This window comes from Podarcis vaucheri (assembly GCF_965113315.1).
Source record: "Podarcis vaucheri genome assembly, chromosome: 3".
Taxonomy (NCBI): domain Eukaryota; kingdom Metazoa; phylum Chordata; class Lepidosauria; order Squamata; family Lacertidae; genus Podarcis; species Podarcis vaucheri.
The window spans coordinates 99,596,275-99,623,458 of NC_138761.1; the positions used below are offsets into that span (position 1 = coordinate 99,596,275).

The following is a 27,184-nucleotide window of genomic DNA, read 5'->3' on the forward strand; positions in this document are numbered from 1 at the left end:
AACCACAGAGCCTAGAACTTGCCAATCAGCAGGTCGGTGGTGCGAATCCCCGCAATGGGGTGAGCTCCCGTTGCTTGGTCCCTGCTCCTGCCAACCTAGCAGTTCGAAAGCACATCAAAGTGCAAGTAGATAAATAGGTACTGCTCTGGTGGGAAGGTAAATGGCGTTTCCATGCGCTGCTCTGGTTCACCAGAAGCGGCTTAGTCATGCTGGCCACATGACCTGGAAGCTGTATGCTGGCTCCCTCGGCCAATAAAGCGAGATGAGCGCTGCAACCCCAGAGTCGGCCACGATTGGGCCTAATGGTCAGGGGTCCCTTTACCTTTACCTTTTAGGAGACATATGCCTGTGTATCTAAAGTTGCTTACCCCAGAAGTAAGTCAGCGCTTAAAAATTACAACCTGGGATTGGGTGGAAAATACATAGTTTTGAGTTTCTCCCTGCACGCATATGGGTTGGAACCTTTCTTTAAAAAAATAGAATACATAGTTTGCTCTTCTGGTAATATGCTGTCCATGGGACACTTATATTTAGCCCTGTATTAAGCCTCAAATCTGTAAGTTTTGTAAGGCAAAGCCACCTCTGAAACCTTCTGAATTGGGCCAACCAACACATTCCTTTCTGTGGTGATGCTAAATATGGGGGGAGAGGGAAATGATATGTTAGGGGGAGGAGAGAAAATAGGGTGAAAAGAAGCACACGAGTTGAGGAAAGAGGGAAACTGAAAGTAATGGTTGTGCAAATATACAAAATTCAGATAAAGAGAGAAGGGCTGCCATACATCCTGGAGAGAGGGACTGGAGAGAAGCGCTGCTTTGTCCTGGATATTAGTCAAGTCAATCGAAATATCACATTTTTTGTGTTTTTGTCCTGGCAATCCTACGAGAGAGTAGAGAGTGCTATGAGATGGAAAGAGAGAAAGGAGAAGAGTTAATGAAGATGGGAGTGCCAAGACAAATGTGCTGCAAAGGAATCAGGAAGAAAAAAGGTGGATAATAGAATGGGCTAAAATGTGACACATACTCTTGAGTAGAAACCGCTGTTAGTTTTTTGAATTGTGTACCTCTGCTCTACACTTGAGGTGGTCAAGTGAATGGGGAAAAAATCAAGACCTGCTAAAGGAGTATAGGACCAGGTTCTGGGGATATAGCATGACTGCAGGCAACTGTGTGTTTAAGAAATGTCTTTGAGGGAGAAGTGGTTTTTAAGGAGGGAATCTACAGAGAAGAAAGTGTTGGCTTGTCAAGGTAAACGAAGGTTGTCCAAAGCACATGGAACAGCATGGGTGATGGCACAAAGGCAAAGACAGGTAGAGAGAATCAAAGAGAGTGATAGCGGATCAGTTTGCACAGAACAGAGACAGCAAGAAAGGGGGTATGGAGAGATGAGAGAAGCGTCAAGGCCAAAGAAGTGGAGAGCCTTAAATGTAAGGATCAGGAGGTGCTTGAAGTTCATGAAAGTGACACAAAGCGACAGTGCAGAGATTTAAGCAGAGGTGCCTCCCAGAGAAGAAATTGATTTTAACAGAAGCATTTCAAATTGAGAGGAAGAGAGGTGGCAGGATACCTAAAAAAGAAGGATGTGGTTTGATAGGGGAGAGAGATGATGCGGGGTGCATGGGTGAAACCTTTAATGCTGGCATAGTTAGGGAAGATGACAGCAGTGCTTCCAAGAGTTTTGAAATGACTACAAATTTCCCAAGTATTCTAAAGTAGGGGTGTGTGTGTGTGTGTGTGTGTGTGTAAGAGGGAGAGTGCAGTTAATTTCATAGGGGCAATAGATCAATGACAGAAAAGCAAAATTCTGTATAATAAGACATGGATGTCTGACCTATTTACAAAAGAGCCCAAAATCAACACATATTGTGGCCAGAGGCTTTTTGCACTCACTCTCTATGAAGGAAAAATCCCTATTTACCTGTGCAGAATATACTTGTCATAGTAGATATTGGAAAAACCATTATGTGAGTAGATCTTTCATTTCTTCTTTGGTCCTCTGTTGCACTGCCTGCTGTTTGCACCAGAAAGATGATGGTTGCATTATTTAAGTCGAAGTTGGGGGACCTGTGCCCCTTCAGTTGCTATTGGAACATCCCTGGAGCCAATGGGAGTTGGAATCAAACAACATATGGAAGACCACAGGTTTCCCACCCCCACCCCGCCCCTGCCATTTTAGTCTAACTTTAAAAAGTCATCATAATGATTTGTTTCCCACCATGATGTTAGAAAGCTCCTCCACAAACTGACCCAGATGCATGTTCCATTATGAGAAGCTTTTGGAGCCTTTGTCTGTGAGGATCATGGCAGCTACCAATACTAAATTATAGTTGCGTTCTTCATCAGAATCCCTGAAACACTGACATATGTTTCAGAATAAGAAGAAACACCGAAAAGCAATTGAGGAAAATGTGGCATCTTCCAATATGTGTGCTGTACTTTGAACCCGGACTTACCATGGTTCTAGAATGCCTGGGAAGCCTCCACAAATGCACCTCCTACTTTTGCCCTTCAACTCATTTATTTACTTATTTTTACATCTATACCCTGCAGATTACGTTTATACACCAGCAGGCTGATGTTTGCTCTGATTTAGAGTGAAAGAGTGGGTTTTCCCTGGGGAAGGGGTGGGGCAAGGAGAAAGCCACTTGGACCCATGCCTAGAAAGTGTGGGTCAAGCGGGAAACCACTCAGACCCATGCTTTCTAGGCACAGGGCAAGCAGAAGTGTGGGCGAGCCCTTAATGCTGTACACAAATGCCTGAAGGGGTATTGTCCCTCACCATCGTTTCAGAGAACCTGTACAGTGGTGCCCTGCAAGACGAATGCCTCGCAAGACGGAAAACCCGCTAGATGAAAGGGTTTTCCGTTTTTGAGCTGCTTCACAAGACGATTTTCCCTATAGGCTTGCTTTGCAAGACGAAAACGTCTTGCAAGTGTTCCGATTTTTTTTCGCTTCCCCCCTTTTTCTAAGCCGCTAATAGCCTTTTAGCCGCTAATCCGCTAAGCCTTTAATAGCCGCTAAGACTTTAATAGCCGCTAAACCGCTAATAGCGCTAAGCCGCTAAGCCGCTAATAGGGTTGCTTCACAAGACGAAAAAACCGCTAGACGAAGAGACTCGCGGAATGGATTAATTTCGTCTTGCGAGGCACCACTGTACCTAACTGGGTCATTGTCATAGTCAACCCATTGCTACTTTGTGCCTGGCTTGTGCATGGCTCTCCTCTAACAGCAAATATTCCTTACTACCTCAGCTCATTGCACGAGTTCATTACTAGGCATTTCTCATGTCATGGTTCTCCATGCAGTATTTCACCACAATTCACAACTATCTCAGTTTTCTTTTTCCCTTCATAAAGGCTATCCCTGCAGATCAGGACTCTTGACAGTTGTGTCTGTGGAAGGATCTGATTTTATGATTATTGAAAAGTGATTAAGAAAAATTGAAGCAAAATATGTTCCAACGTCAACACACTTGTGGCACGTAGCATGATTCCACAGATACCTCAAGTTGCAGGGTCCCAATTCTGAGGAGTCTATGGAATGGAAGAAATGGACACTTCAAAGAGATAATACACATTTTTCTAGAAGGATAGTTAGGGTGGTTTTGTTCTTTGGTGTATGTGCATTTTAGTGATTGTACTGTTCATGATGGCCTTAAGTCACTGTACTTTGTGGGGGGAAAGGAGTGTAGCTTGGCTGTTAACCATTCTTTGCTGAAGAGGCTGCCAGTGATTACCCCTTCGGTAGTATGCATGTGCTGCAAGATCCTTACTTGCATTTGCCCAATACACTAAATGCAGGACATATCTGCATACAAGGATGGAGCCTGTTTCTCCCTTTGCCTAATGAAAGGATGATCAAAGCCCTGTCAGAGCCAATAATGTGATTCACATCACTAACATGCAGCTTGTACATTTCTTGGGCCTGCTGGCAAACTGCAGTTCAAAAACTTTTCCCACACGTAGATTGGCTTCTCCAGTTTGCAGGACTGGACTACTATGAACTAAGCCTCTGAAAAATCTCAATTATTCAAAAGAATTGAATAATTGCTTCAATTCTTTTAGTAATTTTTAGTTTGACCTCTGGCACAAAGGTAAGGGGAAGCACCCGTGGTAAAAACTGAAGAATGCTGCCATAAAAATAAATTACCGTATTTTTTGCTCTATAAGACTCACTTTTTCCCTCCTAAAAAGTAAGGGGAAATGTGTGTGCGCGTCTTATAGAGCAAATGCAGGCTGCGCAGCTATCCCAGAAGCCAGAACAGCAAGAGGGATCGCTGCTTTCACTGCATAGCGATCCCTCTTGCTGTTCTGGCTTCTGAGATTCAGAATATTTTTTTTCTTGTTTTCCTACTCCAAAAACTAGGTGCGTCTTGTGGTCTGGTGCATCTTATAGAGCGAAAAATATGGTAGCTGGGAATTCTTTTCTGAGTGCGATTGAAACAAATAGTCAGCATGGCAAATGGGATATATGTGGATGGAGGACTTGTGTACATTGCAAGGATTCTCTTGGGTGTGCAGTGTATCTTACATGCTGCAGTCCTCTGTAGAATCCTTGTTATTGAGGACAAGCACCACAGCGGCAGGTGGAGGCAAAATTGAGTTCTAAAATTAAAACATGGTGGGGTTTCTTTTGGTAGTTTTGAGCAGAGTTAAAAAGCTTGGAATCTGGAGCTACCCAGATCCACCCCCTCTTCTTCCCCATTCACACATCACTAGTGTTGCTTTAAAAGGTAAACCATACAGAGGTCCTTACAGTCTTTTTCATATTTACAAGGATGGCTTCGGATTCTAAGCCTACATGGTGGAAACTAGTTTCATGGCTGCCTCGGGTGGTGGGAATGGCTGGAAACCACAATGTATATTTCAACACTGCCCTCTGCTGACCGGAGGCATGAAAGGTTGTTCATATCCAAAAACCACAATGTCATCTTTAATGGCTCAGCTTTTGCTTATGGAAGAGAAGTCGTTCACATGTATGGCCAGGGGAGAAGGGAGTACGTATTCATTCATGGAGGGGGGGGGGTGTAAGGGAAAGGAAAGAAAGCTGTTCCCTGCCACTTTGTGACCCCAGCTACTGAGAATCTAGGTTGTTCCATCCTGCGTCGTCCCAACCTGGTTGTTGTTTCTGCTTGATTGGCAGATCGTTAAGGGTTGCTGAAAAATGGCTTTCCTATATAGATGAACAATATTATTTGTGTAATGGATAGCTACCATTCATTTCCACAGTTCCAACAGGCATTACAGGATAAATGAATCTATTTGTTATGGAACCATTATAAGAACAGAAATATCAACAAAATGTCTACCTGTGATAATGTAGCACATAGGTTAATAAGCACTTACTGGTATTTAGCAAGTATTACTATCGTGAAAGATTTTGTTAAGGTTTTTGCCTGCTTTGTTTCAACAAACAAAATGCTTTCTGAGAATGCATGCCTATGCCTTTATGTACTTGTATTTTTAAAATTATATGCTGGAGATATGTAGTCTATAATTATTAATTGAAACATCCGACTACTACATATTTCCCCAAGAGCCCCATGTCTTTTGATCCTCTCGGGAAATGTGATTACTAATATAATATAATATAATATAATATAATATAATATAATATAATAATACTATAATATATGTTAGTGTTGTGGAGCTTAAATGAATAACCTTTTAGGTGTGTGTGTGTGTGTGTGTGTGTGTGTGTGTGTGTGCGCGCATGTGTGTGCATGTGTGTGCATGTGTGTGTGTGTATCCCCAAGTGTTAACTGCTGAACAATAGGATTGGGGATATTTGGAAAGAACACACACAAGTAAACTAGCACAAATAATCCAACTGTTTTCAAAAAGCAAATTAGAAAGAAAAGATCAAAATAAAAGTTTAAAAACTATTTGAGATTATAATGTCAAATAAAAAAATTGGTAAGAAAATATGTTTTCTAAGCCCAGTAATGCTTCACTAAGAAATTAGCAAAGGTATAAGTGTCCTTTTCTCCATAAATTTTCTTAATCCTGTAACCTAAAATTAAATTAATATGGTTTTCTTAGTGCTTATGAGCCACTGTATGTTAAAGTATGATTGATAGGCGGTTTGTGTTCTGTCCATGGCACTGCAAAAACAGTTCCAGTTCTAGCCACTTTTTTCCCTTTCCTTTTCCATTTCTCTTTCTTTCTTTGTTTTTTTTTTCTCCTATGCAGAAGACCATCAAATGAATTGTCACAATACTCGAATGCAAGACACAGAAAAAGATGATAACAATAATGATGAGTATGATAATTACGATGAACTGGTGGCGAAGTCATTGTTAAATCTTGGCAAAATTGCAGAGGATGCAGCGTACAGAGCCAGGACAGAATCAGAAATGAATAGCAATACATCTAATAGCCTGGAAGACGATAGCGACAAAAATGAAAACGTTGGTCGTAAGAGTGAGCTGAGTTTAGATTTAGACAGTGACGTTGTTAGGGAAACTGTGGACTCGCTGAAATTGTTAGCACAAGGACATGGTGTAGTGCTTTCAGAAAACGTTAATGACAGAAATTATGCAGACAGTATGTCTCAGCAAGAAAATCGGAATATGAACTATGGGATGTTGGGGAAGCCTACCAACAATGGGCTTACAGAAAAAATGGTGGAAGAGAGCGATGAAGAAGTATGTCTCAGCAGCCTGGAATGTTTGAGGAACCAATGTTTTGATTTGGCCAGGAAACTCAGCGAGACAAACCCGCAGGAAAGGAATCAACAGCAAAACATGAATTCTCGCCAACATGCCCGGCAAGAAGATGATTTCCAAGGAAGGACATCTGATAGGAATTATTCTGATATGATGAACTTAATGAGGCTTGAAGAACAGTTGAGCCCCAGATCTAGAACTTTTTCTAGCTGTGCAAAAGAGGACGGGTGTCACGAAAGAGATGACGACACTGCCTCTGTAACTTCAGATAGGTCGGAAGAGGTATTTGATATGACGAAAGGAAACTTAACGCTGCTTGAGAAAGCGATTGCTTTAGAAACAGAAAGAGCAAAAGCCATGAGGGAAAAAATGGCAATGGAAGCTGGAAGGAGGGATAATATGAGATCCTATGAGGAGCAGTCTCCAAGACAGCTTTCTGGAGACGACAGGAAGTCTAAGTCCAGTGACGGCCATGTCAAAAAGCCATATTATGGTAAAGGTAATATTTCTCTCTAATGTATGTTGTATTATGATGAACTATGGGGTGAATCTTAACAAGCCATGCACCCGAATGTGTTTTTTTGCACTCAAAAAATAATTCTAGAAGCACAAGTAGTTCAAAGTAATGCTCTGTGTCTCTAGGTAGAACATTGCGTCATGCCAGGAGAAGCAAAGGGAATAAGAGATCATGTTAAAAGAGAGAAGGTTGTCCAGAAATGCTGAATATATTTTATGATTTTAAAGCTAAAGGCAAATACATCTTGCATGAATTGACTTATACGTTAAGATTTTGTGCAAGACAGCCAATTAGCTGGGAAATGCATATTTTTATAGACTGGACTGTGTGGGGCATCTTGATTTATAAAATTATAACCAGATGGTGGTTATTGATGAACCCTCTCCCATATAAAATGTAGAGCTGCTTGATAGAAATTGAATAGTATCTGAGTGACCGATAACATGAGATAGGGGCAACGACTGCACATTAATTATCTTTAATAGTAAGGTAATGGAAATCATTTGCTATGCAAGGCATGCTTTGGCCTGGGCTGAGATCAATAGCAATTTCTTTCTTATATGCATTCCACTCCACTGGTTTCATGCCTTTGTGGAAATAGCTAAGGTGCTACCATAACAATTATCCAATATATAAGACCAAAAAAGACAAAACATAAACAATTACCATAACCATGTATTATGTCTAGGTATATACAATGTAAATATCAACATGCTATTTTTATGAGTCTGCATTCTTGTAAAGTTTCCCAACAGCAGGATACTTTTCACTCCCATTAACTTTAATGGGAGTTGAGGAATCTGAATCATTGGAGGGAGGTGTGAATAACCTAGATGGTTATGGATGATGCTGTGATTTCCAGAGCATCACTTTATTAAATTGTTATTCTGTGTTTTTAAAAAATATTATGAACTTGGTAACAGGGCTGTAAAGTATAATCATGATATTAAAACATTACTTTCAATATATCTGCACAGGAGACTTTTTCTTTCCTTAAGCAAAGTTTGTAAGACAAATAAAAGATCCATATAATCCTCATAAGCTACATAAGTATGATGAAAGCATGAAGCTTTCTTGCAATCCAGTTTTGAGCCACTGTTGTATACCAACACCTGAGTTATTGACTGCGTTTGAGGCAGTTCGCCCAATACATTTTTCTGTACATGCAAACTACTGTGGGGCTCACACTTGTATGAACAAGTGTAATGTATGGGCAATGAAATCATGGATGTGGCCAGCATCAATTTGTATGACTGGCAAACAGTTTCACCATGGTTGCCGCAATTATGGGAATCGCTTCTGGCATGCTATGCACATTATGCTTGTCCAGGCAAATTAATATCTCAAATTGGTCCGGAATGCTTATTTTTACGGACAAGGAAAAACACACTGTCGCATTACATGCTGCAGTATAGCAATGCGTACATACTTCAATATTTTAATCTGTTATTGCAATTAAGGAAAAAAGACAGTCCGTTTTTTAAAAAGAAAATAAAGCACTGTACAAATCAGCAAATAGTTGAGACACCATTCAAGTAAAAATTACAAATGTGCTTATCTTACAGAATATAATATAATATTATAACATGCCCTTAACCAGACCCAATATCATTTAAACATTACCACCTCAGGGGAAAAAGAAGGTGCTTCTGTACCTCTGGGAGTTTGAACGTAAATATAAACAATGATGCTAACAGGAGTCACAAGCGATACCTGGATCTAAAGTTGAAAGTTTGGACAATGTTAACCTCAGACTCAATTCTTTTCAAAGAGCAGGATAAAATAAATAACCATATACCTTCTTTGCTCTACTGTAAAAAAATTAAAAGTGAATGAATGAAGGCTATGTCCTTCTAACACCACTCATCATCCAGTACAGGTGATTCCCTCAACTGTGTCTCCTCTTGGGGGAGATGTGGGGTACACATCTCAGGGAATATACACACACTTTAATGTAGGGAAGAAGATGCATCAAAAGGAATGCCTAACAATTCTGTTTCTGCTGCTTTCCTATGGTGGGTTCCAAAAACATTGCGAGAGGCAATCCTTTCTATAGATATATGCTTTTCTATGTTAGAAAGTATCCGGATGTCTTTGTGTCCCTAACTTCACTGTTGCAAAATTATATCTGATAATATTGCAGTCCTGACTGGACAATTGTATCAAGAGTTGGCAGAGATCAACAACTTTCCCTAAGGCGGTAGGGAAATATTTATGAGGCAGTCATGATGTTAAATTGAATTACCCAAGTGTCATTATTAAGTTCTCCTTCAATATTTTCTTACACAGTACTAGATAAAGCTATTTCCATTCCTTGTTTGGACCAAATAACCATTTTGATAGTAAAGCTCCATAACAGTCACCTAGAAACAAAGGGAGCCTGCCCCACATTTCTGATTCGCTCAGCCTAACTTGTTTCCAGCATTATACTTGAAATACACTACTCATTAGAAATACAGTTAAAACATTGTTTTTATGAGTTTCAAATTAAGATGTGAATACTGTATGGTTCAGCCCCATGGGTAGCAATAATTCAGTAATATTCATTGATCTTAATGATGCCCCCCTCATTTATTATCTAATTAACTAAGATGTGAAGATTTACACTCTTTTGGGTTAACTGTACCTTGTTGCACTTGATTATTGTCATATGAAATAGAAATAACCAAAATACTCTGAGAGATAGTCAACTAAATCATACTAAAAGTAGGCCCATTGAACTCAATGGGTCAGCTCTGAGTTGGACTGATATTGGATATCACCCAGTGCTCTTATTGGCTGGATTCTTTGGACCACAATATAACATATCAGAGTGCTTTATGTAAAGAGTTCCATAAAGCTTTATGTATGCAAATGAATGGTATGGCTGTCAAGAGGTAACATAACTTCAGAGACATAGAGAAAGACATTGATGAGTTCTATTCCCAGCTCCAATACTAATTTCTTTCTGTTTTCTTGGGCTGAATAATCTGCCACAGACATAGTCACCAATTTGGGGCATTTTAGTATTTGTGTTGCTTTATAATTTTATTTTTGGCAGGGGGTTATTAAATGAAAGGTTAACAATGCATGTACTGGTCTTCCTGCTGTCAGGAAACCCTGTCAACCCAGTCAAACTACAACCTTTGGATTTAAACCATTAAGGCTAGGCCTGCACAATTTATGACCTACCAAAGCAAATTCAGTCTCCCCAGCCATGTTATGTAGTGTGCCAGATGTATGGCAGCCTTCCTGTCCTGTGTTTTGAAGTTTTTAGGCAAGCGGCAGAAGCAGGAGGATTATTGATGCCCTGTTGGTGGGACTCCATAGATGACAGGCACGCTGCATTATAGAATCCTTGAATTGGAAGCGACGCTCCCTCCAAGGTCAGCTAGTCCAACCCTCTGCAATACCACATCTACCACAAGGTGTGGAAGCACATGAAACTGGCCACTTTAAGTTGCATGTGCACTGGCTCCCATCATGGCAGGCCAGTCATGGGAAACTGCTGCCGTGAGCAAAAGCAGACTGTTTGCACGCCAGTATAAAGCCTTCCTGGAGTGGCACGCTAAATTCCTGCATATGCTTCTCACTTTTATTCTGTGAGCTGGCAGAAAAATCAATGCTCAAATCTATAGCAGAGGCCAAATAACCCAGAGTTTCCTGTGCATTGGCTTGAGTTGCGAATCAGTGTATAATATATCAGTAACCATCACTAATTAGAAACCCCAGTCCTGGAATACAATCTCTTGCTTTAACCTGTGCTTTAAATACTAAAAGGCAAGCACCTTAATTTCTCCAAACTTTGAGCTGTCAAAAAATAATGTTTGATTTGAATTGAGACCTATGAGGTTTTATACAGTTGAATAACCACATTCTGAAGGGAATTAATGTCCTTCCTGGAGCAAAGGGAGTTATAATGCCAGGTTCAAACACACGGCACTGATAGATAAATGTTTGGGTTTTTTTAAAAAAAATGAAAACATTGCTTTAAAAGTATGAATTCTAAAATGGTTGAGTTTGGTTGACAGAATCTTATGAGCAATATTGACTGCATTTGTTTGATACCAGATATGAATTATTCCTAGTACTGTATTTAAAACATTGCAGCAGTATAAAAGGATGATATTCTGATCTGGAGCTTCTGATCAGAATTCACAGGGGTCCTTTCGCCCAACTATCCGGAATCATGTAAACTTTACTGTGTACTGCTGAACTCTGAAAGTGGCTTTGCACCTAACATTTTAGGTGTAAGACATGTTGGTTTTTTTAATATGTGAGTTCCAAAAAAAGGGGGGGGAATTGTTGTATTTGTTAGGGAGATAGGATTAGCTCTAGCTGCCTGTTTCTGTACACACGGCTTTACTGCCACACAAATTGGAAAACGGTGCTGAGATGATAGCCCTGATATTTACACAATCATTTATTTTAGGATCATCCCCCTATCTTTTTAGGCATTGCCAATTCTCTTACAGCTGACTTTAGCCTCTGATTCACACAGGCATAACCAAGGAAGGTCCCAGGCAATTTTCTTCTATGATTTGAAGTGGTGGAGACGGTTCTCCTCCTTCACACACGGTCACTATTTCTCCCTTTAATGGTTGTCAGAGGGGAAAGACAGAAAAAGAGTGAACAGGACTGCCTTTTTGGGTGGGGTCCAGCATCAGAAATGAAAGAGAGGTAGTTCAGTGGTACAGCATCTTTTTTTACACACAGGTTCAATCCCTGGTCTCTCCAGGTAGGACTGGAAATGTCTTTGATCTGAAGTCCTGGAGAGATGCTGCCAGCCAGTGTAGACAGACTAGATGGACTAATGGCCTGGCTTCGTATAAGACAGCTTCCTGTGTCTTATGTCCAGTCTATGTCCAGTCCGTCTCCCTTTTCCTTTTGGTTGTATCTTCCACCCATCATTCCCAGTACCTGCCTCTATAGGCTGAGACAAATGAAAACCAAATTGCTTTTCATGGCACTCAACAGCACAGGGCTGTTGCAGCACTGCAGCAAGAACTTTAGCATTGCTACTGAAGCTAACCTATAGCAGGAGGTGGAGAGAAGGGGATCTGAAAGAAGAAAACCAGTGGGGCAAGGAGGTTGAGGATAAGAATGGCTATTTCGAGGAATCATGACACGTACATTACTCTTCTTATCTGCCTCCCTCTCCTCTCACTCTAGTTAGTATCGATACTCTGCCAGATTCCTTAGAACAGGGATAGCCAACATGGTGCCCTCAAGAAAGAGTTGGGTACCAACTCCCAACATCCCTGACCATGGGCTGTGCTGACTGACACTGATCAGGGTTAAAGTCCAACGACATCTAAAGAGCTACTTGCCCCTGCCCTAGAATATGGATACAAATCAGAAGTTGAAATTAGCTTGGGAGATAATTAGCCTAGGATAATGGATTGTGTAAATGGAAAGAGCAGGGGTATTTTAGTACAACCCCCCCCCCATGCATTCAGTAAAAGAATGCTATTGGGGGTTCCAGTTTTAATTCCAATTTCAGCAGTAATTCCAGAACATTCTCTGCAAACACACACATAAGCGTAATAAGAAAAATAATTTTCATAGGTTATTATGAAAACAGCAAAATGTGATGCAGCTCTTCATTATGAATGTTATGAGTATCTAAGTGTTCTAAATATGTGGTGACTTTCACAGGACAATTTAAAAGCAAGTCTTAACTTTTTTAAAAAACAAAACTTGTAGTTAATGTTCAGTGGAAAGAAACACCCTTTTCTGTAAGTTCTTATATTCTGTAGCAAACTTTTGAGAAACAGTGTTGTCTGTTTTAGCATGCCATTGAAAAATAATTAATTTGCATTGCATCTTTGAAGAATTTTGGCAAGGAGCTGGGTCCACTATCATCAGTACTCTGAATTTCTCCCACAGTAGATCTCTAGACTTCAATATATAATGATGAAAATAGTTTTTAAAACAAATTCAAAACAGAGCCAACTTATAGCTAATGCTTGACAGAAGTTATGTTGACAGTGGTGGTGGCTTTGCTGGAAGAAAGTCACCACCATTTAGCCTCCATGAATGGAGGAGCCTACGGTACAGAAGAAGGAAGCAGGAGATAAAAATGTTTTCAGTCGTAGATGTGTTTTCTTCCAGTGTTCTTTGAGAACATTTTCCAAAGAGTAACTGAATTCATTAAGTGAACCTTCGTCCATTTGGAAATCTGAAAAGGAAAAACATCATTCACTTGACACATTTGTTGTAAATTATAGATCCCTCAAGAACAGAAAAGAAAGAAAGCAAATGTCCTACCCCTGGGTGTGATGGAACTGGCCATGTAACGGGGCTTTACCCCCATCACCGCAGTTTGTCAGGATGCCCACACAAAGATAGGGTCCCTCCAGAAAGTAAGTCCACATTGTTTCATGGAAACTGGGGATAAAACTCCACACAAATTTTTCTAGCATGCATTAAGAAACTTTTTTTCCCTTCTCTTTTTTTCTCTGTCCCATTTTTTCAGTATGATATGTCTCAATTTAGCAAACTGTTTTTCTGTTATATTTGCATTTTTTTCCTTTCTTTCATCATGTTCACATCTATACTAACCTTTATGCTTGAAGAAAGATGTTTTAAAGCTGTATTCTTTTTATTCTGATAGTATTAGGATATTTGCAAACTGTTGTTTTTCTCTATGCCGCAGGTATTCCCTCCCCTCCCCGCCAGAAAAAAACAAAACACTACTGCTTTTAATTCTGAGTAATTATAGCCATCTCTTGAATAGAGTCTCTCGTGTTCAAATAAAGGAGCCGGTGTTCCTTCCACTTTGAAAATAGGCAATTGGATTCATTTTTAAATTTTTATATATATACATAATTATTCAAGCAATTAATTCAAATATTTGACCTTTAGAATTGTGGTTGACTTGCAATAATACAGCTCTGCATGGATGTTAGTGCAAAAATGCTGCAATTGTATAAGAGGTATGAAGGGAGAAGGAGTATGTAAAAAAACAAAAACAGGTGCCATAATTGTCTGATATTATCAGAACTCATCCACCCACCTGCTAAGAAGAATATACTAAACTGATTCTCAGATTTTGTGGGAGGCTTCAAACATTACAAAAACAAGGCTTCCAATCATAGAATCATAGAATTAAGGAGTTGGAAAGGGACCCTGAGGATCACGCAGGCAAACCTCATGCAATGCAGGAATAAGCAGCTGTCCCAGAGATCAAACCTGCAACCGGGTGTTGCATGTCGAGGTCCCCAGGCCACCCCAATAAGACACAATTCACACGGAATTTTTGTTTAAGGTTTTTGGCATAATTTTGGCCACAACTTTATTAAAAGACAAAAAATGTGAGTGGTTGCTTAGGCATTGGTTGCGACTATCTGACCCCACCCGGGGACAGACTGACATTTGCAGAAAGGGAAAACACTTTGGGGAGAGCGATGGAGCTGGGTACCATGCCCTCACCTCTCCCCAAATGCTCCCAGGGGCCCTAGCCCCTTGACAGGGGTTTGGACAAAAGCATGGCGAGCCCCTGGATTCCTTTAACAGAATACCCTTGCAGCAGCAGTAGCATTGGAGGGGCAGGCACAGCCAATCCATGCCCCTCCACCAACCAATTCATAAAACCAATGCCTAACTGTAACCTTACAAGTTGTGACGATTTGCTATGCAGTAGGCAAAAACCAAATGGCACCAGCCAATCAGCCAAATGGACAAAATTCCTACCAGGCCCCTGCCCCAAAAGCAAACAACCCCATGACAGGCATAGCAAGGTCAAATCGAACAACCCTAAATATAGGGAGAGTGGGCGGGTAATCCGATGCACGTAGCGAAAAGAGGAAGCTCAACGCTGCGCGCAGGGAATATAAAACTTCTTGGCTGTCAATCAAAAAATGGCAACGTCAAATTCTCCCCAATGACAAGAGGAACCCAATCACAATGGTGGCCAACTACCTTTACCCACCCAGCAACAGTGGAATGTCTTGTAAGACCCCACCGCAACATGTGCTCTCCATGAAGGAGAACACGCTTTATCAGCACCACACTTGTCAGCACCAGCACTCCACTCTTACCAACTTTGCTATCCAGTCTTTGCAAGATGGTGGCTTTCTAAAAGCTGGGCTACATGTAGATTTGATTCATTGGTTCCCGAACGGCTTAGTTGTCGAACAAATTGGCTCCTGAACGCCGCAAACCTGGAAGTGAGTGTTCCGGTTTGCAAACATTTTTCAGAAGCCGGACGTGCAATGTGGCTTCCATGGCTTCTGATTGAGTGCATGAAGCTCCTGCAGCCAATTGGAAGTCGCACCTTGGTTTTCAAACGGTTTCGGGAGTCGAACAAACTCCTGGAATGAATTAAGTTCAAGAGCCAAGGTACCACTGTATTTGATAGCTACACCCCACTTTTCCATTAAAACAATAGTGGAAGTGGCTTGCAATGAAAAACAACAATAATAAATATAAAACACCAGAACAACATATTTAATATAGTAGCGAGATCAAGAATTCCCACTAGAATTAAGGGACCTTAGTCATGTTCATTAATTTCAGTGGGTCTCCTCTGTTTAGAACTTAGTCAAATTCCACACAGTGTGAAACTGTCTCAATTCTCCTTAAGGATCACCCCATTGGGTTAGGGTGAGGACAGTCATTTTCCACAAAGCAGCTCTTAATATATTTGCCACTGAAAACAATATCGCTATGAGAGTGCTTCTGCATGTTGCCATTACATTGAGAAGTAATTACCATGTGATGTAGTATCATCACATATATTAAGTGAAAAAAGTATTTTTCATTCATGACAATGAAGATTTGGAAAGAGAAGCTGCAGGAAACTTTTGAGTCTTGAAAGCACTTAACTCAGTCTGGAGTTAAAAGTGGTATGAGGGCATCAGTGGCAGAGTATTGTCCATTTCATAGTCTCCCTTAAACCTTGCAGAAAGGGAAATCCCTCTTAAGGAAGCAACACTGCTTCTCAGCTGGTGTGTGAATCGAGCTGATCAAAGGAATTCAATTTCCAGTTTAGCAAGGCCTATAATTTTCTCAAACACAAATGTTTACTCAGTTCCTCAAAGCGGTTCATCTCCTCCCCACCCCACCAACGTAAATGGTAAACATAAAACATTTAGAAAATGTTACCAATCAAAGAAGAATATAGCTTTAAACGGTTTGCATGTTCAGTAGTGACAAAAGTGAAAAAGGTGAGATCATCTCTCTCTTTCTATCTATCTCTTTTTTCCCCCTCCTCCTTACTCTGCTCCTGCAGTGCTGGGCTTGTAAAGCATGTTTCAAGAACAGCTTTGAATAGCAGGAAATCCAAAGTGAAGCTTTCACATCTTTAGTACACTGCTAGTAGTGTGGTGATGGTGATGAATGATGGTGGTTGTGACTATTCTTTAAATCAATTATGCACAGGCTTTATTTCTTATGTCCTCTAGGCTTTTGTGTAAGCATTACACATGATTTTTTTTAAAGATTGGTTCCTTTGAAATGTAGCATAATTTTGCACTAGTCGTCCAGCAACAGTGACACAGATCTGAGCATTTTTCATGTTGTACACATGCACACCAATTGGATGCAGCTCAATTTATTTTTAAATGTTAAAAAAAAGTGAATGTTTGGCACATAATGGTTCTCAGTTCAAGTAAATTATAAGTACTGTCCTATTGTATTGAATCCAGAGACTTTGAGATCTGTAGGATGGGATCCCTGTTATTTCAAATCCCACATTGGAAAATAGTGGAGATGCAATTTACAAAGTATGTGCTCCCCTATCGCTGAATTGCAGCCCCTCCCCAATGCTTGCTTGGTGGTGGAAAATGACAACCCTTTTTTTGTTTAAACCAAACCTTGTTGGTTCCTTTTATTCCTAATTTATCACTCCACCACCCCCTTGACTTTAAAATGTGCTCACATTCTTTGCTTATATTGGTTTCTCCCCCCTTTTTTTCCTCCTTCTTCCTTTTTTGGACCCTTTATGATTTATTGACAGCTATAGATTATTATTTTTTAGCAATTATTCTGATCACAACATGAGTGTAACTGCCATTGAACTTTTAACAAGCGTTAGTCCTACGTAATCAAGGCAGTTGCGGGGCTCGGAACCAATTCCATAGCTGGGCTTCAAAGATCTTTCTGGTACTGCTTTCAGCACCTCAGAATTCGCACACATTTTATGCAATTATGGACTCCAGATTCTGGATGCCTGTTTTTTGTACCTAATCAGTTTATTATTGCATATCTGCACCTTAAAACTGCTCCAACCTCCAACTCACCACTGTGCTGTTCAGTGCTTTTGCTCAGTGCTTATGTATGCAGCCTCCTGCTTCACTGTCACACCAGAGACACATTAATTGTTAGATAACCTGCCCTCCATAACTCTTAATGTATTAACATCATCCCTATGTTAATGAGTACCACAACACCTCTTTCCTTCACCAGGCTTTTATTGGCTATACCTGTCACGTGTCTATTTTCAGGAATGCTGATCATTAATTAATCTTGCTTTGTACTAAAATGGCTTCCTACAGACTGGGACTTGAAATCTTTTTCTTCTTGTTGTTGTTTCCACACTCTGCTGTTTCCTTTCCTTCTCCTTGTCAAGTTCTTGCCATGCATGAAAACGTTCTTAAGTGTCCTACACCAGGCTGCACAGGCCGAGGCCACGTAAATAGCAACAGGAATTCTCACAGAAGGTAAGATGATGTGCTCACTGAGCTATAATGTAGGTGGATACCATTTCACAGCAACAACACCTCTGAACGTCTCCTGACAAGTGTGTGTGTTTGTGTGCATGTGTGTGTGTGTGTGTGAAGATGCTCTGGGCCTTAACTGAGCAGATGGACTGATGTGCTCAGTCTAATTGTCCTTTACGGCTTATCATATGAGAGGATTAACTCTGGCGCACAGTTAATTCAAATAATAAGCTATATTTCAAGGCTGGTCACTGTTGGCCAGCATTTGCATTTCCTAAGCGAGAATTGAATATACAAGTTTAAATTCCTTCAGCAGGCTGCAATAGGTATTTTCTATCATTGGGGGAGAGGTCACTAGCTACCCTTCCTTCCCACAATGCTTCAGGCTGCTTGTAATCATTTCTCACCTGTATTTGAATATGAGTCACCTGCATATCTGGTTGTTTTGAGGTACAAAAAAAAAAGTAGCTGCAACAAATTTCTTTAAATGTTCTGCTTCTTCACAGTATGCACTTTAATATTTCAGAGAGCAACCTCTTAACCATGATATGAATCCTGACACACACAAAAGCCCCTCAGCTCTACTGAAATCTCTTTGCCACCTGATTGAAATCTAAAATGGCACTTCTGGAGAATATCACCGATGATACTAAAACAAGGTGTATCTAATCAGAACCAGGATAGTTTCTTTATACCATGTTAGCCTACTAACTTTTTGTTTGTTTGTTTGTTAATGAAGTGCTGTGGATTCCAGTGCATTGTAAATAACAAATTGTGTAGAACTGGAAATTATTATTATTATTAGAATTAATTAAATTTCTATACACAGGTAGTAAAGTCTTCTTGTATAAAGGACTAAAACAGCAGGATTATTTTCAAATTATCTTAAAATCCACAGGAAGTTGTTTTCTTTTTAATTTGCTTTTGGAGATAGTCCCATTCAAAGCGACAGAAGATAAAAGGATTGGATCCAGACTGAGAATCCCACATAAGTGGGGATAAGCACCACTGAATTCAGTAAGACTAACTTCTGAGTAGACATGGATTGTGGTGTTCGTGATTTGACCTTCATTTCTATTGAAATCAATGGGACTTCATTTATGTATGATTGCTTTTATACCAAACTCTTCCTCCAGCAGGGTAGCTCACAACATAGAATATACAACAGCAGCTAATTTTTTTTAGAAAAAATGAAAATAAAACATTTTAAACCCAACTCAGCAGCAATAAATAATATAACTGGCTCCAGAGTCAACATCAACCAAAAACCTGGAGGCCTAGACAAACCTGCCCTTAAATATAGCTAATGTGAAGGGCAACCAAATTTCATTTTAGTTATTGCTGACTTTTCACATTGATTTCAATATAAACGAAATTCAACTAGCTTACTCTGGATCCAACCCACTGTAATTGAGCCCAAGAAGTTAAAAACAAACATATCAGGAATCACAACTAAAGCACCCATGACAGATGGCCATCCAAACTCCGCTTAAAAACTTCCAATGAAGGAGAGTCCACCACCTTAAATGAAACTGTAAAAAATATTGACCCTGCTTAATGTCCATGGCTTTGACAATAGCACTGGGGAAAGCTGTAGGATTATTAAAACACCATGTCTCAGATCCATGGCTTTTGAGACATCAAGGAGTGCTGTTTGGCACTCCTCTTTCTGTCTGCATTATTTGATTCTCCATTCCTGGCCTCCTCTGCCATGCTGCCTAAAAGATATCTACTTTGAGAATGGGTGTTTCTGTAATCTCTTGCTGAGAGGCATGGAGGATGTCTGAATGAATGAACTCCAGTGGTCATGTCACCTCAGTGCATGCCATGTAATCCATGGAAGACTTTAGGAAACATTGTCTACTGTATCGTGTCTTCTCTTAAACATTTCTATGGCTTTGTGATTTATTTTTCCCCTATAGATAGGGGAATGACTTTCTAGATCTCAGGAAGATTCAGAGTGAAGATCTGTTCAGAATTCTGCCATAGAGTGTATTGATTTCCTCTGTAGAAATTTTGAAATCAGATAAGCATATTGCAAACTATGACCAGATAAACAACTTTTCCTTTACCTCGTCATAATGTTCATATATATGCTACTTCCAGTGTGTTGTTGATTTTTCTCATAAACTGTTTTCTAGCAGAAGCAGAACTGTCATTATATGCTCAGCTCCATAGCTCCTGTATCCTCATGATTCTGGGTTCTTTCCAAGGCAGCTTTCCATCCATTTCAGCAGCAAGCAATATCTTCACTTATAGGCTAAATTCTATTTTGATTTACGATTGGCACAGCTTCATTTTGCAGGGCAGCCCTAACCATCTTTACCAGTTGTAAGTCCTGAATTCAGCAAAGCTTATGTTCAAATAAGCAGCTTCAGGGTTGCAGCCTTCATTTAAAAGCAAAACAATGATTGTGTAATGTGTTAACCTGCGTAATTTGGCCTACACGTCATTGCCACTGAAATACCAGTGTAGTGATATAAATAACAAAGTTTTCCAAAGTGGATAATACTTGTTGGCAATCCTGCCCGACAGTATTGCAAAGCGGAATTTTCAGATTTTCATTCTGTTTGCCTGGCAGTAGTGTTCTCCTGCACATTTACCAGAACACGAAACTAAAGCATAACTTGTGACCTATCAAGCTGATTGCAGCTCACCAGCTATTTATGGTGGTTAGTCAGCAGCTCGTTCAACTTTTATTTTTTTGCAGAAATTGTAGAACGGCTAAAACGGTAATATTCAAGTACCTGGCTGGCATGCCGCAATATGTAGCTTGGAAAGTATGTTTGGCTTGGTGGGTCACACGTTTCACAGAACTTTTCATATGTACAGTGGGATAGGAAGTTATTTTATTTTCTAATGATGTCAGCCCTGTGTCTTTAAAGGCTAGAGTTGTGCATCGAAGAGGAGTAACGCAGGGCATCAAAAAGTAGATTATTTTGTTCCTGGCAAGCTTCCTCCTTATATTTACTAAGAAGGGCTCTATGAAGCTATTCAGGACACGACAATTACATTTTCTTTCTGTAATTGCAGCCTCTCGGGATGTCCTATTGCTGCAGCAGAGAAACTGGCTAAAGCTCAAGAGAAGCATCAGAGCTGTGATGCATCCAAATCAAACCAGGCATCAGATCGTGTCTTGAGGTATTAAGAGTTGCTCTAACACTTAATAGCGTATACCAGATTAACTGCATAATAAGTTAGCCTGAGCACTAAAAAAAAAGAAAGAAAAAGTATACGACCCTTGAAGAAGTGTTTAGAATTAGGGCTTCTGGATCCTGTTCTCAGCATTTATCTGCCTACCAATATACCCTGGGGGTGGGTGGGTTAATGTTTTTTTGGCAAATATCAATAAAGCTGAAAAGCTCATTTTTGTCTTAGGCATTGTTTGGTGTAAAGCTGCCTGCTGGAGTTCTGAAACTAAGAACAGTGTGAAAAAAAGTTGATATCTTTGGGAAATAAACTAATATTTACCGGTAAGTCTTGTTTTTTCCAGCAGGCGTTTACTAGTAAATATCAGTTTAAATGAAAACCAGAAGCCCTATTTTTCAAATTTTTAGTTTGCCAGTATGGATTCCTAATTCAAAAGTATTTTCATTCTTAGATTTAACAATGAAAAGCACCCACTGAGGTTTAGTTGGCTTCTTATTCTCTCTAAAAAGAATGATAAAGTTACACCATCATATGGCTTACAGTTTTATTGCTGCCAATAATTCATGATTCATCTCATTCCTCAGGAATACAGTTTCTAGATTGTCCTGTGCAGAACCTATAAGCATTTCCTTGAAGCAGTTACCTTTCTTGGGAATCTTGAGAGTCAGGATCCTAAGGCTATGTCCTGTGCTGTGTAGGTCACCCAACTGCTGTAATATTTTCTAATTAAATGTATATATGTAATGTACACAGCATTCCCTAGGAAAAAGAGAGAGTTTTCCTATGTTTTCTGTGAGGAAACTAGTTAATTGTAAACATTAACAGAATGGCTTCACTTGAAGGTACAGATTTAGATTCTGCTTTCCTCTCTCACAGTGACATGTCACTTGAAGGTACAGATTTAGATTCTGCTTTCCTCTCTCACAGTGACATGTCTAATGACCATTTTTAGTGGCCTCATGATACTGGATCATCTGAAAAAAAATCCAGCCAAAACTCAAGCTCAAAGCTGAGGGTTTGGTCAAAACATGCTGGGCTATTTTGGATTCATTTCCACGTGCATTTATGACTTACAGTGATGTCAAAAGCAAACCCACAAACGTGATGTCTGAAGCTACATTTAGAGTGCCTTCAGATATCTCATTAAGCCAATGGCAATGCAAATCCAGTGGCAAAGACATTTTAATAATATCGCCCATACACAAAAGAAAGCAGGAATCGTGTTTTAGCCTAGAAATCTTGTGGTGGTTTTTTACTGCTAATGATGTTTCTAATCTTCATTCAAATGGTATTTGAAAATGCACTTAGTACTGCCCTGGAACTGCAGGTTTTGTTGCAAATCACTCCATAATCTGGAAGACTGAAAATGCAAAGCACGGCAAAACTTGCTAATAGTGAATGCCACTATTTGAAAGCCAAACACTGCAGAGTTTCCCTGGTATTATTTTTTCCTGGCTTCTTCTACAGTCTAAAAATGGGGGGGGGGGTGATAGTTAAATTAGGCACAGACATCACATATGTATCAGTGTGCTTTCCCCTTGCCAAAGGAGAAAACTCCTTTGTTGATCAAAACAACAGTACCACAGATAAGACTCTTCCGTGGCAGCTGCCAAGAGGAACAGAACAAAGCTGGTGTAGCCTTGCCATTGCTTTCGAACCAGAATTTCTCTAGTGCAAAGTCAAATGCCATGCAAAGGAAGCCTCTTATAAGAAGCAGCACCTGAGCTTTTGACAGATTCCTCAAATAGATGTTTTGGCACTTTTGCTTTTGCCGCTGGGACTGTCGTGCCTTTCAGATCTTGATAGGTGATCTGAGTTACATTGTCACCTCAGATTTGACTTCTCCGCTGCCTTTCTCCTGTAAGAGCTCTTAAGATGAAAACTCTGAAGCTCGCCCTGTGATATTTGTGCTGGCTAAGCACGTATCGACTGCTGTTATTACCTTCAACTTAATTTCAAACAGAGTAACCCATAAGAAGCGCCCAAGTTTTGGGGGGTTGGGGTCCCCCCCCCCCCCGCGCACACCTTGACCTAAAGATGTGTCCTAGCAGCAACAACATGCTTCTGCCTTTTTGTCTTCAAGCTAAGTAAAATGGTGGTGCCTTTGGCATCCAGAACTGAAGCCAGATTACTTAGGATTTCCCACAGAGGTGGTGCTTCCTGGGGAAATTTCCCTTTTGCACTGCAAGTGGAGTAGGACACATTTTTAAAAGCCTTTTGAGAAGAAATCTGATTTACAGAATATGTGATCCAGTGTACAATTAGCACTTGTTTTGACGACACAGTATATGAATTCTATTTTCATAGTTTAAAGCAGCTTTTTGCTTTACTGATCTCGGTTCTGTGTTTGCAGAACACTGTTGGGCTCTGTTCTCTCAGAAGTAATTTTCCACCCCAGCATGTGAAATAAAATCAAAGTGGATGAGTAATAAAAATCTTATTTATACATACATATCTTTTACCTAAATTCCAACGAAATAATACTTTGGAAGTCTAAAAGTTTATGGTTATGTGACATTTCTCACATTCACTTTGAGAGGCACAAAGCCAAGCTATATTATCAGACCATCTTATTAAACGAACTAACACGTATTTGAGCTCCCATCCGTGATAGTGCACTTGAGGCTTTCCTTTAACAAATTTACAGTCATGCATTGGAGCAAATCTGCCTTCTGTATTTTATTTCAGCTTAGAAGGGTTTTTTTACACACACACACACACACACACACACACACACACACACATATATGATGTTTTTAAATTTCGTATTGCTATATATTTGCCATTTTATGATTGCAATGGGGAAGCACTTGAAAATGACATTGCCACAATTATCAGGGATGACTTTGTCCCACCACCCCTCACCTTTGAAGAGACGTGAGTTGGTCTCTTCTGGGAGAGGGGTTGTGGGAAGCTTCTAATTTTATACACAGTATTACACGCCATGATTTGTTGCAATAATGAGTTCCCAGCGATGCTAAGGTCAACAGCAGTTGAAATAAGACCATAGATATTGCAAAGAAGCAGCAAAATGGTCAAATCACAGAACTTTAAAAAGGTCTGTTTGATCTCACCACACAAGCCTGCCAATATGGCATTTTCCTTTTCTTAATGGTAGGTGAGAAAAAAGTATGTGTAAAGGAGGCATGTCAACCATTATGCCCTCTTGGGGAGCTGAAAAGACTGATGGTGCCAGCACTAACCAGTTCAAAATTTTAGTGATGTTAAATGTCGGGCCAGTGGCAGTATAGTTCAATGAGCAGACTTCAGGAGGTTGGTGGACGCACTAGATATCAAAGCACATGTGGACTCATTGCCCACACCTTGATCATCCTAGATATAGAAATTATTCTGGGGGCAGGTAGGCCCTGGAATTGCTATTGCTCCAAAACTTATATGCACATGTAATATGCTCAGGTAACTTTTGCTATCTCCTTGCAGAGCTGCTGTAATCATGCTCCTCCCCTTATTGCCTCATATAGCAAGGGAACATATCTGTGTGTGTGTTGGTGTTGTTGTTGTTGTAGTTGTTGGTTTAATAGGACCATTTCCCTATTTCTTTTGCTATTAGCCACATGTGGTGTAATTATAATTTGTTTTCTCTGGGCTTTTGTTGAAGGAAGGTGTCCTGCTAAAACACAACTTAAGCGCTTAAATAAATACATAAATAAATGCATTGCTGCCGCTTGTGTGCAGTAAACAAACTGTAAGAAGTGTTACTATCAAGGCTTCAAATTGTGTACTATCTGTCTAACACACTGTACGTGTTTGTTTGTTTTTGTTTAATTTCTAGGCCCATGTGTTTTGTTAAGCAGCTGGAGATCCCTCAGTATGGCTACAGAAACAATGTCCCCACCACAACGCCCCGCTCCAACTTGGCCAAGGAACTAGAGAAATACTCTAAGACTACGTTTGAATATAACAGTTATGACAACCATGCATATGGCAAGAGAGCCATAGCTCCCAAGGTGCAATCAAGGGATATTTCTCCCAAAGGATATGATGGTATGAGGTGCACACTCTTTAATCATCAGAAACCAATCTGCATCTAGCAATGGTGTGGGTTATGCAGACTGCATCTGAGTATTGTATATGTTCATGCCCATGTAATAGAGCGGAAGTCTATTTATCTCACCTGCCTGCTTGGTAGTAATAAAAATGGTATGGTTTCTGCATTTTTCTATGTCAGAAATTGCAGCCTTGAGACTCACAACTGCTTCTGCGGCCCGATCCATTAGGCCGAAAAAGTTGAGGCACAGGTCAATATCACTTGGTCCTTAATTACACAAGGTTGACATAAAAACGACTTCGGCCAACAGTAGGTAGGTTGCAGAAAAGCAACAAGAATAAGGATGTGTTTTTGTTTTGTTTGTTTTTAAAGCAGATAAGCAGACTTCTGCTATATTAAGGGAATTCTATTCATTTGATGATGGTGTTGCCTGGAACTTTTCATGAAAGCATGTCAAAAACTTTATATCATCCTGGATTCTGGATTGCTTTGTTTCCCCCCTCCCCAAATAATGTCTAATGATTGAGTTTGGTGGATTATTGTTATTAAGTTTGCAATACAAATGGGCAGTGGCCCCAGGCCATGTGGTTTAGCATCCATTTTAATGTCTAGGAGAGCCAGAATTGTGGCTTATGTAATGCTTTGCTAACTCACAAAGATAATGTGCTTGCTCTCTGAGGTTTGAGAAATGGAAATGTGTTGAACTTAGCTGCAGTTCCAACACCTTTTGTTAGTCATGCTAATTATGGCCCTAATATATTACCAAATTCTTGATGGGGGTTTTTTGGGGCTGAAGGAGGGTAGTGCTGGAAAACCTGTAATTATTATATATCACCTGATTCTGCTGATGACTCTACTTTGGCAGGGGGCGGCGGGGGTGTGTGTGTAATGATTGTGGAATATAGATTAGCACCGAGACTTCACATGATTACTAGACCTTTGTGGGCAGAAGGAGGGAGGGGAGATGTGTGCCATGTTTTCACTTCTGTTTTTTAATATACAACATGTCAGTGTAAAACAATCTGGTTTCTAGCAGTGAAGAAGAGGTACAGTAATGTCCAAGTGACAATCTTAACCATAGTCCAAACAAATCCACAATAGACCTAACATCTTGGAACAGACATAGAGTGAGATTGGTGTGAAAAGTAGTGAAAGATATATGAACTGGAGAATGCTCGCATCGTTTTGTTGCAAGGCAACCTTCAAGGTATAAGGTTTTGTAGAAAAGGGGGGTTGTAAATTCTTTAAAAAAAGCAAGAGACTTCTGTTGCCTGTTTAAGCATGCCAGCAGTATCTAGAATAACAGATGATGCTTTGAGCAATCCTGTGTTTGGACTGTAATGAAATTCTGTGTAGACAAAGTGGGAGGTGTGCAGTCTGCCCAACTTTCTAGGTGCATCATGGTGAAGAGGGCTTGAGTGTTTCTGGGACCTGTTTGTATGGTAATTCTGCATCCCTTCCCACCCACAGCCAATCCTGACATAATTTAGATTATACTTCGCGCTATACCTGGAGCAGCACTGTGTTGGAATACAGAGCGCTCCCTATCCAGCTGCTCACAACACCAGGTGCCCAGCAAAAGGGGTCACCAGACAGGTGTCAGCATGTGTGAGTCTTGCCAAGATCCTGAGGCCTTGTCAACTGTGTGAGAATGCCAGGTGTCGATGCCGATACGCATATTTAGACTCCACAACAAAATTCTGTGGTAGTGTTGTTTTTGTATGTATGGTAACAAACATAGATAACGATATCAGGTTCCATTTGTTGGACTGATTAGTACAGTGCTCTCTTGTTATTGGACAATGACTTAATTTATCTTTATTTGGGGGAAGACATGAAACGCAGGTATGAGACACATACACACCCATCTTCTGAGTTCTTTTTTATTCTAAAAAAACAAACAAAGGATGAGTATATAGTGAAAAACAAGTCTACAAAGTCTGTTATCTGACACACTATGGTAATGCCTCACGCAAACCCAGTAATGGATTTCATTTGCAGAAGCAGGGCAATAAATGGCGTCCTAGCCATGATTTTACTTTCTCATGTCAATTTATACACAAATTTCATAAAACCGGTATGAAAGAGTTTTTGAGGAACTAGTGGGGTTTTGAAAGGGATTACAGCTATTGTGTGTATGCATTGAAGCCTTCACACACAAGAATTGGCATGGATTATGTCTTCATAGTTTGTATAAAT

At 40.1% G+C, this 27,184-nt stretch overlaps 1 protein-coding gene across 16 annotated transcripts in view; it reads left to right on the forward strand.

Moving 5' to 3' along the window:
- The window catches only part of MYT1L (myelin transcription factor 1 like), a 285,138-nt gene that overhangs the window by 208,265 nt on the left and 49,689 nt on the right, over positions 1-27,184 (forward strand). For 9 of the 16 annotated variants that reach the window (XM_082215422.1, XM_082215421.1, XM_082215412.1 and 6 more), the window contains 5 exons: positions 6,191-7,165; positions 13,393-13,527; positions 17,736-17,826; positions 20,860-20,967; positions 24,770-24,981. In XM_082215422.1, the coding sequence (XP_082071548.1) occupies positions 6,191-7,165; positions 13,393-13,527; positions 17,736-17,826; positions 20,860-20,967; positions 24,770-24,981 (1,521 nt within the window). The remainder of the gene's footprint in view (positions 1-6,190; positions 7,166-13,392; positions 13,528-17,735; positions 17,827-20,859; positions 20,968-24,769; positions 24,982-27,184) is intronic. The other 7 variants (XM_082215423.1, XM_082215426.1, XM_082215417.1 and 4 more) reach the window with 5 other exon arrangements.